Below are 11,659 nucleotides of genomic sequence, written 5' to 3'. Positions count from 1 at the left end.
TTTAAAGCCAATCAAAGGTCTTGTAATTGTTTAGTGTGGGGATGGAGGGATTGTGTGGGTCGGGGGACTCACGTGACCAAAGTTTTTTGATGTAGGAAGGGGCTCAATAAAACTGTATTTTGGATGTGTATTGTTTAAAAAAAATAATTTGGGTTTCATAGGGAGAGTAAGACACTCCAAATATTTGGATTTACATGGGTAAAAGGAGAGGTTGGTAAAATTATGTTCGGATGATGAAATTTGTTTAACTCGGATTAAATTAAGTTTGAACATAGTTTATATATTCAAAATCTGGATTCAAACTTAAAATTTTTGTCCAGTTTAAAATCGATTTAAACATAAAAATCTTGTCCAAACTCTAATCCGAATTAAATTATTGTCTGGTTTATTTTGTCGGATTTTAAACAAGCCGGGTTTGATAAATTAAGTACATTCGAAATTCAATATGAGTGAGTTAGGGATTGAACATATAAATATTTTGTAAAACATAACGTCATCGAAGTCAAATCGTTTTTTTTTTTTTTTTTTTGCCAGTAAAAGCTCGTAATTTCAATGGCTTCTCTCTTGCGTGCAAGCGAAGAGGAGGAGATTTCAGATTTCTATAGGTGACAAAAACAACGAAAAGGACAATAAAATATCCAAACTAATTTTTTAAATTTTTTTAAAAATTGCATATCAAGAATTGCATGGCTAAATGGTGGTGATTGTAAACCGAGAAAACCATATTACCAGAACCAGAGAGAATCTTCACCGTAGACAAACCTTCTTGAGGAATTCTAGATAAGCAAAACGCAAGTGTAGATATGGTGTCTAGTTCTCTGTCAATACTGTCTCCCGCTGCTTCAATTCGTGCCAATTCGAACGCTGATTCTCCTTCCACGCCCACATCTCATCTGGGTCTTTGCTCCTTTAAAAGGATTACAAGACCAAACCCTAGTTTGCGAAAACCAATCAAATTGAAGATATGTGGTTCTTATTCTAGCCAATTAATCGAAGATGGCTCTGCGGAGCAGTTTCTGCAGAACAACTCAATAGCTGATTTCATGCGGTTCAAGAGTGGAACCTCTAGAGGTAGTGGGGAGCTTCAGACTGCCGTTGTAAGCTACAAAAAGCGGTTCCCTTGGTCTATTTTCCGGCCATTTCTCCGGGTATAAGCTCCAATCTTCGATTCCATTCCAAAGTTTTTGTTTTCGTTTTTTTTTTCCTTTTAATCTTTAATTCTTGTTACAGTAATTGTTAAATTCTGGGGGTGTTTGGGCGATGCAGGTTGATTTGGTGTCGACAATTCACATCGCAGATAAAGAGTATGTTTCAATTTGTATAGCTTGGGTTTGTCTTTTTTCCCCCCTTCTTATTTATTATAAATAATGCTTGAACAATGGAAGGCTATTGAATTGGAAAGAGTGTGTGAAACTGTTATAATTGTTTGAGTTCATGGAATACAAGCTAGATGTTGAATTTTCAATGCTAAACAATGTGTTGAGACTTCTTACACTTGCTCAAAGCAGAAAGTACTAGGCATAATTTTCATAGAGGGAGCCTTTAGGGTATAGTTTGTTCTTTGAAGAATGTTAAGATGCTCATAAACCAAACCAGGGAAGTGAAAGAATGGAGTCAGTGGCCATGGAGATGAGTGTAATTAGTGGCAATCTTGTTTGTTAGTTGGAGTAACAAGGGATGTAAATCCTTTTTTCTACAACACTTGATGCATGAGCATATCTATCAACCAAAGGAAAGAACTTGTGCACATCCTGTCCTTTATAATTGGTGAACAGTTTATGTTTATATAAAATCAACCCGACAATTCGAAGAATTAGGGAAAGTAAAAGTCTACGAAACCTTAAAATTTTCAACCAATTGATTTCTACTAATTTTGGGTCATTTTTGAAGCTACCACAGAATCTGGCATGAGTGAGACAATTTATTTGTTCGATGAAGCAAAAGTAACTGTGACTGACATGGTCAGTGCGTCAAAAGATTAATGTGGTTGAAGTGGCATTCATCTTCTGTACCCTTTTCTAAGTCATAGCTGGATAAAACAATTAATAGGAATGCAGGCATCATCTTTATTTCGTGAAACAGTGGTAGTGTAGTAACAAAACTGAGGTTATATAAATCTGCTGTCATCTCTGATATATAGGCTATGGGGGAATTTCCACAAGATTATAAGTGCTGACAGTCTTAGTTCTATATTGAAGCTATTTTGGTCACACTTGCAGCTCTCTTTCTTTAGGATTTTTATGTATAATCTGCACATGTAAATGAATCACCAAATTTTTTGACCAGTTCAGATGATCCAATTTCCTATATACAGGTACTTTTCAGCCCTTCAGAAGGAGCTTGAGTACTATGATTGTGTTCTTTATGAGATGGTGGCTAGTAAGGAGTTCTTAGAAAAACGAAGAAACCCTACTGCCACAACAAGGCTTAAAAGTTCTCGTTCACGAGGTTTCAACATTCTTGGTTGCATCCAGCGGCAGATGGCTCGAATACTCAGACTTGATTTTCAATTAGACTGTCTTGATTATCATGCTGAAAATTGGTACCACGCAGATCTTGACTTCGAGACCTTCAAGCTTCTTCAGGTTACTATTACTATTGTGTTCAGTTAAATTGACGCAATGCTTGCAGAATCATTATGGATCTTTATCAAAGGCTAAAATTTGAATTATTTCTCTTCTTAGTTACTTTTATTCGGAACTAGTCAGTTAAAGGTGGTTAAAGTACATGCAGTTCTCAATAAAGTAATGACCATATATGATCAGGGGTTTGCTCCACAATTTCCATACTTAGGTGCTCTCTTTTGGATAAGGTGGGATTTCCTTGGCACTCTATCACTTCTGAGGCCTAGTATTATAGAACAGGGCGCTTTAGATTTCTAGACAAGTCATAATATTCACCAACTTCTGCATTTTTTTCTCTGTTTTTCAGTTTTGAGTGTTTCCTTACACTGGTATTCTATTGACAATTCTTGTGGCGTAATGTTGGAAGACAGTGGTATGTTTGTAATGATGGCTGACTTCTCTGCTCAATGCAATTCTGTCTATTCTTTCAGCTTGAAAAAGGTGAAAGCATGTTCACATTTGCGAGGGATATGACCCTTAGATCAACAAAAGCTATGGTGCTACCTGCTTCAATTTCAAAAGACCTTGGTCCATGGAAGTCCAAGCTTCTGTTGGCTTCACGTGTCCTGCCGATGCCGCTTGTAGGGCTTCTCATTATTGGAAGTGTTTGTGCAGACGAGGGAAGCCGGCCATCAGACTATCTGGAACTAGAGGCCTTGTCTAAGCTTGATTTTGGTACCGCAATGAAGGTTTTTCTGGCAAAAAGGTTAACCTCAGAGTAAGCATTCATTAATAACTACAACCGATTTTTCACTACATGTCTAGTTCATATGAAGGTTTTACTTGCTTCGAAGTGCGGGTACAATAAAAGTTGATTAGGCTTAATTGTTAAGCTTATGGAATACTGTACGTACTCATTTGTTTCGGGGCATGTATGACTTTCAGTGAAGTGTCGGCTATTCAATAAGAAAGCTCCTAGTTTGAGCAACAGTTGTAAGGGAGAATGTTGCTTTTGCGCAGTTGGGGAATGATTCTCGACACACTTGATATCACAGTTAGGTCAACTGTTTGTTGATTATAGTTTCTGGTGGGAGGGCCTAAAGCTGCATCGATTAGTTTGTCATAGCAAATATGCATTAGGGCAATCATAATTGCATCGATATACTGATTTTGTGCAGTGTGGTGGGTGTGTGAGGCTGTTGAAGCATTAACTTTGGTAAAAAAATTTGTTGATTAGGTTATCATCATATTAATAATGGTTCTTCTGTGAAGGTTCACACTGATGTCAGCAGATTTGGAGGAGAAATCCGTCATCATCGGCGAGAGAAACAGGGCTGCAGTAGTAGCTCTCAGAAAAGCAATTGATAAGGGCCACAACAGGATTGCTATCCTATATGGGGGCGGTCACATGCCGGACTTGGGGAGACGATTGCGGGAGGAGTTTGACCTGGTCCCTTCACAAGTGCAGTGGGTAACAGCTTGGAGCATAAAGAACAGAGACATAAATATCAGTTCCCTTCCTATTCTGAAGACCATGGCTGAGCTTTCAGGGTGGCCATTGAACCGGTACCAGACATTGGCATTGCTGATATTTTCTTCTGTCCTTGCAGTAGATCTTTGGTTCTGGGAGCTCTTTTTTGGCACTGCCGTGAACTGGGCCTCCCAAATTGCCTCAGAGGTTCTGCAATACGTCGACAATGCACAGTTTCTCTGAGAACAAGTCCTCAACTGATTACAAATTGTTTATTTTGTATTATTGGGTAAGTGATTGTTTCATTATGGGTCATATTTCAATGCATATACCTCCGGAAATATGGTAAATGACTATGGTAAACATACAGTCCATTGTTTGGCCGATTCAGATTGAATTGCTTGGACAACCTAATTGTATCCATATAGTATCAGATGCCAACCTTTTTAAGATGCACTGGATGAGTGAGTGGTAATGTGTAGCAGAAACAATGGGTGGTTGGCTTAGATGATGACCTTGACCGTGGTAACTCTTAACTCAATCGGGAGGTTGTGAGTTCAAATCTATTATCGTAATTTGCAAAATGGGTCATTGTTCAGCCCAACGTGTGCTAATGTCACCTCGCGTCATCTCTTGCATCGGGTCTCGGTCCACGACTCAACTGATCCATGGGAGTTGCAACGTCTTTCATGTGACTTAGGGTTTACCAGTCAGTTGGCCGAAGGATTATTTTTTTTTTTTTTAAGAAAAAGTTAATGTGCAGCAACAGAGTAAACAAAGTGTCTCATTGGTGTTGTTGTTATGTACTCAGGCCATTAATAGAAAAGCCATTCCAATCAAATTAGCTAGATGAGAGATCCACTCCAACCACCACTCCCAACACCCGCTCCTTTCTTCCTCCTAAAGAAGCCACACACCAACCCCAACTCCATCAAAAGCAAAACATAAATAAAAAAAAAAGCAGAGCATAAAATCATAAGAAAGGAGCGTGTGAGGACAAATTTGAAGCCCAAAAACAAAAAAAGTTGGATCACTTTTCAATTCTCTCATATGTATAAAGAATTCTTCTTCACCAAATTCATCAACAAGAATCAAAACCCAAACACAGAGAAGCATAAAAAGGTTGTGTCTTACCAATGCTGCTCAGAAAACCCATCTCCAACACCAAAAGGTTCTTTGAAAGAACCATAGAAAGTGTCAAGTCTTTGTTTTCTTGTGCTAATTACCAGAAGCTACCAAAATCTAAACCTTCTCCCTACAACAATCCTAATCTGCATCCTTATGTTACGGTTCGTGGCGCTGGCATGATTGATTATCTCCAACCAATTACCATGTTTGATGATCTGGATAACTTGTACGCGGACTACACGAAGAAGACAAGTACTGTTACTCCGGTGAAGGAGAAGAAGAAGAAGAAGAAGAGTGATGGTCAAGTAGTTTATGGGATGAGCGAGAGAGGGAGGAGTTGTTTGGTTGCAGAGAAGCTGAAGGAGCTGGAGATGATAGACAATAGCAATGTGGATCATTTGGAGGACATTGAAGAGCTGCTCCATTACCATGCTCGCCTTACATGCCCTGCCTATCGCCACATTGTTGACAACTTTTTCTTTGACATCTACTCTGAATTCTTTGCTTCCAAACAAGAAATTTGAAACGTTGGAATAATATTCATTTATTTGTTTCTTCTTGATCTTTCTTTTATTTTCTTCTTGTTTTCTTGTTTGTACAAACTTGCTGAATGAATTATTGTATTTGTGCTGCAAAAGGGATTTGTAATCACAATTAAAGTGATTGGACGTTCTTTATTTGGATAGGTTTATGCTTATAAAAATTTCACTATTATCTACTAAGGTTTTGAGAAAGTGGTTCGATCATTTGGAACAAAAAAATTCAATATATGTTGTATGCTGATTGATTGTATATTTCATTATAGTTCTATGATTCAGAGTATCATTTCCTATTTGATCCCTTTGAATTACATATTAGAAGTTGCGATCGGATTTATTCATTAAAAAGAATCGGTTCAATACATTTCTTATGTACCCATAGGTGTTATATAATATATTGGATTTGAACTACATTTTGGATCAATCAATATTGATCAACTGCCTACATGTAACATTTCATTGAAAAAAAAAAAAACTTACTAATTTTACAAAGGGTATATGTGATTTTTTTACACAAGTAATGTGTATATTTGGGAGCAATATCCTTATAATCACGCATTGAGTTTTAACCAAACTTATTTTGTAGTTATGTGGAAAACTTCTATGTGAGCCGACTTGATATCCTGAGTTAAGGCTTCTATAAAAATTATGAAATAAATTGTTGCCCACCCTTTGAAAAAGATCAGACCCTTTCCTCAAAACATGCCTATAAAAAGAGAGTTGCAGACTTTAAAAAATTTAATAAAATCTAATTCTAAATTCAATAAAAATTATGAAAGATATAGGAATGAATGGTCATGGCCTGTTAATTTACTTTTCTTTTTTACATGACTACCCCCAACACATAATGTGATGCCGAAACTGGAAGGAACCCTCGTATGATTTCCTTCCATTGGTAAATTATTCTGCAGGTTATATATTTCAACAGGGTCTCTTTGCTTTTACGCAATTGACTTATTTAGCTGGACTAAACAATTTTCGTCGTCTTCACCCACATCGATTGTAAGTCATCAGTCTTTTGTACGTCATCTCATTGTTCTTTCCTTTCATCGAATTCAGATTTCAATGTTTTACTGCTTGGATCTATTACTTTTCGATTTTGATCACGAATTACTTGCTGTTTTGCTCTACGATTGTTTGGGAAAGCTGTGTTCTTTTGGGTTTAAAAGGGAACCGATCGGGGAATTGATTGCATTTTTATTTTATTTTTGTGCGTGATCAGGTGCGATTCTTCTTGTTAATCATCGGCGATCAATGTTCCTGTTCTACCCGACCCATGAGACTTAGGTCATAGGGAGCTACTGTTTAGTTCGTTTTAGCGCCGAATTTTGATACCCACCTCTACTTTTCCGTGTTAGACTCTGAATTCATGTTGTGGTCGTGGAATTAGTTGCGCTGGGAATGGTCTATTTGAATGGGAATTGGTATTGATGAAATCATCAGCATTCGTTAGATGGACGTGATTTCCAACTAGGGACGTTTTGGGTCTTTTTTTTGTCAGACTGGAAACATGGAATTTCATGGTAATTCTCAGACGGAAACTGGGAAATTGGAACTAATTCGCCACCATTTTCTGTTGAAGAGCTTACACATTATTTTAGATTCGAGAATTCGTTCTCTTCGCCCTAGTTATCGAAGTGGTGACCTCTCATCGGCTTCTAGAGTGAGAAACAGTGACAAATGGTTCTCTTTAGTTCTAGGAGACCGCCCTGCTGCTCTGGATAATCTGAATTTCTGGCACAGAAATCTGACGGGTCCTATGGTAATTGACATTATTCTCGTTCACGAACCTCCTAGTTCTTCATTGGAGGGCAGCCATTCTCCAGGTTTGGCTATGGGAGCAACTGTTGAGACTGTTATAGAAAGGTGGGTTGTTCAGTATGAGTCTCCCCAGGGTGTGGCTCATCCTCTAACTAGCGATAACAAGAAGACATACAAGAAGTGCATCATACTTCTACGCTCTCTTTATTCTCAAATGAGACTCCTCCCGGCATATAGGATCTTTCGGCAGCTAAGCTCATCCAGTCAAAGTTACAATTTTGATATTATTTACAAGGTGTCTTCATGTAGTGAGCCATTCTCTCAGGTACAGGAGGAATCAATGAAGGAATACACTTTTGTCCCTGTTGAGGCCCCTCCAGGCCGCCTTTGTGTTTCTGTGAGTTACTATCCAACGCTAGCTGATTTCAACCTTGAGACTTCAACATCTTTTCCACCGAGGATCATAACTGATTATGTTGGTAGCCCTACTACTGATCGTTTAAGGACTTTCTCCTCTTCAGAGAAGGATGCAGGGGCTACTTTTCCATTTAGAATGAGAGCTCCTTTTTGTGCTCCTCATCAGCGCCCACATAGCTGGACTAGCGGCTTTCATAAAGGAGCTCCTTTTACTCGGAACCAAGCCCTTGGTGTATCTCCACCTGCATATTGCTCATCTCCTATCCGTCATGATTTTCCATCTCTGCCAGCTGATGTCTATGGCCAAAGAACTCAAAATTATAGACCGCCAACACATCACAAGTCCACCAGTTACGATGAGTATCAGCTTTCACCTCCGTTCGCTCCGTCTGCCTCCCCATCTCCTCCAGCAAATTACTCTAACCACACACAAACTCATTATCGTTCAGAAACTGCCCCTGTAAGCATTCCCCTTCCTGTAACTGGAAAAAGTTTAAAGTATCTTTCTCCTAACTTTTCCGATCCTGGTAGACATGCCCTTCCGCCTTTATCTCCAATGAATGCAAGGCATGATCTTTCATCTGAGGGGTCTCCATCTAGTATACAATCATATAGGAAAGCAGAAGCCGTAAGGGCTGGGGACTTGGGCATGACAAATCAAAACTCTTCACACAAGGTAACTTTTGTTTACAATGCTACCTTTGGACATGTTTCGTACTCATGGAAATTATCTTTGCATATCTTTTGGCTCACTAGAAGCTTAAATTGTAATTATTTTCTAGGTGTCTAGAGATAGTAAAGACGATTCAGGCAGATTCTCAGGATTATTATCTTCTAGTGGCTCACCATGTATTGGATTTTCTAGAAGCTCTAGCAGATTATCTTTCCAGGATGACTTGGATGATTGTCCCTTTTCATGTCCTTTTGATGTGGACGATGTTGAAACATCTGATTCCCATCTCAGGTAACTCTGCTTACCATACTTTTTTTTTGCCTCATTGCCTCATCTCCCTTCGCAGGTTTTACTTGTCTTTGATGTGATTATATAGAATAAGACCTTAATCTGTAGGTGCTCTTGATTTTGATTTTGGCATTATAGCCTTCTCTATTGATTGTGACCTAAATGATACAATTTACTGTAGTTCATGTGTTCTCTGTAAATGTATTTCTCTACAAGGTCAGCATGAATGTTTTGAAACTGCTGTTTACTGTTTTCCAGCCTTAAATTGGTAATTCAAATATTCAATGCTGTTGGGTGGCTACTATACCAATCCAACAGTCCACGTTAAAAAGTAGGAATCTATGTTTTTCTGTAGTTTACCCATCATTTTTCTACTGTATAACTGAGTAAAATGTTCAACTCTGAACTAGATCAGGCCACTGTTTTAGGTAAAGCTTCCCAAAATTTGTTTACTTACCATTATAAAAATCCGTCCCCCTACATAGAAGTAGCTCAGCCTGCATTTCTGTCATCTCCTCCTAGTGTCATCTCCTCCAGTGGTGAAACCTGGGTTACTGAATCTAAGATGAAGAATCACCTTCTTCCCTGCAAATTGACATGGCTTGGAGAAGAATGTATGTGAAGAGAAAGCCTTGGTTGACAAAATAAATCTGATCTGAGCGAAGAGTTTGAGGGAACTCTTTGGCCAGAGGAAATGGAGGTTGAGGGAAATCTTCAGGAAAAATGTGTAGGTGAAAAAGGTACAGACCCAGGGTATTTTGAGTTTAGTGGTCATTTTGTACGTTTTTAATACATCTTGAGAGACTTGCGTAAAAGGTTCTGTTGGATGGGTATAGTATTTATCTTACAGTCTGGAATTACTAATTCAAGGTCCTGAAGTGCAAAACCGCTTCAGATTCCCCAAATCCTCCAGCTTGTCACCAGTTGGAATGGAAACATTAACTTGAAGAGATCTACTTAAAGTCAATAATTGTTTAATATTGTAAATTGGTCTTCATTTTGTATAAAAATCATCAATTAATATTAATTTGTATTTTACCCAGAGTAGTCGAGGGGAGAGGGGTCCATATTGAAGATCTGATACGAACTGCTAACCTGAATTGCGCATTGAAAATTGAGCTTGATCTGGTGCTGTAGTTAAGTTAGAATTGCCAACATTTCTGATAATCATGCATTGTTTCTTAAGTGTGTAATGTGCTAATAACAACTGTTATGTATAGACAGAGAAAATCATTACGAGATCTTGATAAGGCATTTTAACTTTACCTAAAGGTGGAGTTTTGGTTGGCTATGTTGTTCATGAGCTATATATACTGTGATATTTCTGAAAGTATATAATATTGAAGTCTACTTTGATTCTTCAAGAGATCTTATCAATTAGCTAATAATACCTTAGGTGTCTAACATGAAATTAAGGTTTAGGCTTTTTTTATTATTATTTTGGTGAGTGCATAAAACTCGACCGTGGAGTCACTATTATTGAAGTCTTAGAGAATGTTTCAAACTTTCAATAGCATTTTTGTTGTTTGTGTTTTTGATGTTTAGTTGTACTGTTGCTTGGATTCCTTTCAGTTTCATGATAATGTTGGAAGTTACTCCTTTTATCCATAATCCTTGAGTGACTTCTAGCTTATTCTAGAAACGATTGGAGTTCCTTTCTTAAGATAGCTCACTTGTAATGCTTTCAAACTAGTTATTGATTTTCGGAGTTTATGCAAATTTATGATGTCCTTTCTGACTTACTCATCTTGCTCTCATTTTTGGACGTTTAGTCAGAACCTCGGTGGACAGAATATTGAATCAACATCGTCTTTATTGCCTATGGGTAAAAAATCTCAAGATGCTGCTGTTGGTGTTCTCGTTCATATGCTTAGGACAGCACCTCCTTTACGCCAAGATCCAAGTTGTCACTCTTCTCCTTCCACGAGGACCGAGTTTGAGGGTGGAGTTGGAGCAGCATCTGATTTCTTTATGCCTCGGAAGACTGCAGATGCACTAGAAGAGCTCAGGAGCTATCGAGTAATGAAAGACCTACTACTTTCCAAAAGTGGAACTCGAGTGCTTGGTAAAGAAGAATCTTAGCTGCTAATTTTCAGATATGTATGGCTTATGTAGAGGCTGGAGCTCCCAAAGGAATGTTGAAAATGGAAGCGCTCCAAGTCAATACTAGAATGCTGTGGCGCCACGCTGTTAAGGTGTTTTCATATGGAAGTAGATAAGATCTCTTTGAAGAATGGATTGACAATTGATGTACATATCTTGATTGAGGATTGGTTACTTGTATGAACTGTGACAGTTTAAATGATTCACCCCATCAGTTATATGCTATACTATTCCCAGTCATTCCTAATGACATGATGTACACATCATGGTTGAGGATTGGTGATATCTACTCTCAGTTCAACGTTTGCTTCGAAAGCATCTAAACCTAAATTAATGATTCTGACCGGAAACGTTTTCGACTTCTATCAATATCCATCTTTTCCTCAGGTTAAGATGTATCAGCTAATTTGTTGCCTTGGTTTTTAAGTTTCTTATAGTCTCTTTTCCAGAAAATAATTTTGAAGAGCAAAGAGAGAGCATAGATTTTTGCGGTGACTGTGGCAATCCTGTAATGGATTCCTCGATGAATCGTCCCTTTTGATTGGATCTGGAACTACTATTTTTTCCAGGTAAAAGCTGCTCTGTTTTTTGTTACGTGCCTTTGCTAATCATATGGGCATTGATATCAACCATCTCTGTAACAAGTTATCTGGAAACAGGGGAGTAAACAGAGCCGTGAATTTAGAACAATCCAAAATGTCATATTTGATTGGAG

The 11,659-nt window shown here is 38.1% G+C and overlaps 3 protein-coding genes across 5 annotated transcripts; all 3 read left to right on the top strand.

Moving 5' to 3' along the window:
* Positions 1–680: 680 nt before the first annotated feature.
* On the top strand, positions 681–4,489 carry LOC120004738. Its single transcript, XM_038854025.1, has 5 exons — positions 681–1,148; positions 1,267–1,304; positions 2,315–2,585; positions 3,056–3,342; positions 3,837–4,489. Exons 1-5 carry the CDS (start codon positions 804–806, stop codon positions 4,276–4,278), a joined length of 1,383 nt encoding a protein of 460 aa, XP_038709953.1. The 5' UTR covers positions 681–803; the 3' UTR covers positions 4,279–4,489.
* A 682-nt stretch (positions 4,490–5,171) lies between these two features.
* On the top strand, positions 5,172–5,687 carry LOC120006042. Its single transcript, XM_038855921.1, has one exon. The coding sequence runs from the start codon at positions 5,172–5,174 to the stop codon at positions 5,685–5,687; it is 516 nt and encodes a 171-aa protein (XP_038711849.1).
* Positions 5,688–6,541: 854 nt separating this feature from the next.
* On the top strand, positions 6,542–11,225 carry LOC120005614 (autophagy-related protein 13a-like). Of its 3 annotated transcripts, none has more exons than XM_038855361.1 (4): positions 6,542–6,704; positions 6,925–8,556; positions 8,663–8,844; positions 10,618–11,225. In XM_038855361.1, the coding sequence occupies exons 2-4, from the start codon at positions 7,213–7,215 to the stop codon at positions 10,838–10,840; spliced, it is 1,749 nt and encodes a 582-aa protein (XP_038711289.1). In that variant the 5' UTR covers positions 6,542–6,704; positions 6,925–7,212; the 3' UTR covers positions 10,841–11,225. The 3 variants fall into 3 exon arrangements, with proteins under 3 accessions (XP_038711289.1, XP_038711287.1, XP_038711288.1); XM_038855359.1 differs by having other exon boundaries at positions 6,544–6,704; positions 10,614–11,225; XM_038855360.1 differs by lacking the exon at positions 6,542–6,704 and having other exon boundaries at positions 6,711–8,556; positions 10,614–11,225.
* The last annotated feature ends 434 nt before the right edge of the window (positions 11,226–11,659 follow it).

The sequence above is a fragment of the Tripterygium wilfordii genome, chromosome 9 (assembly GCF_013401445.1).
Source record: "Tripterygium wilfordii isolate XIE 37 chromosome 9, ASM1340144v1, whole genome shotgun sequence".
Lineage (NCBI taxonomy): Eukaryota > Viridiplantae > Streptophyta > Magnoliopsida > Celastrales > Celastraceae > Tripterygium > Tripterygium wilfordii.
This window is presented reverse-complemented; position numbering and strand designations above follow the sequence as displayed.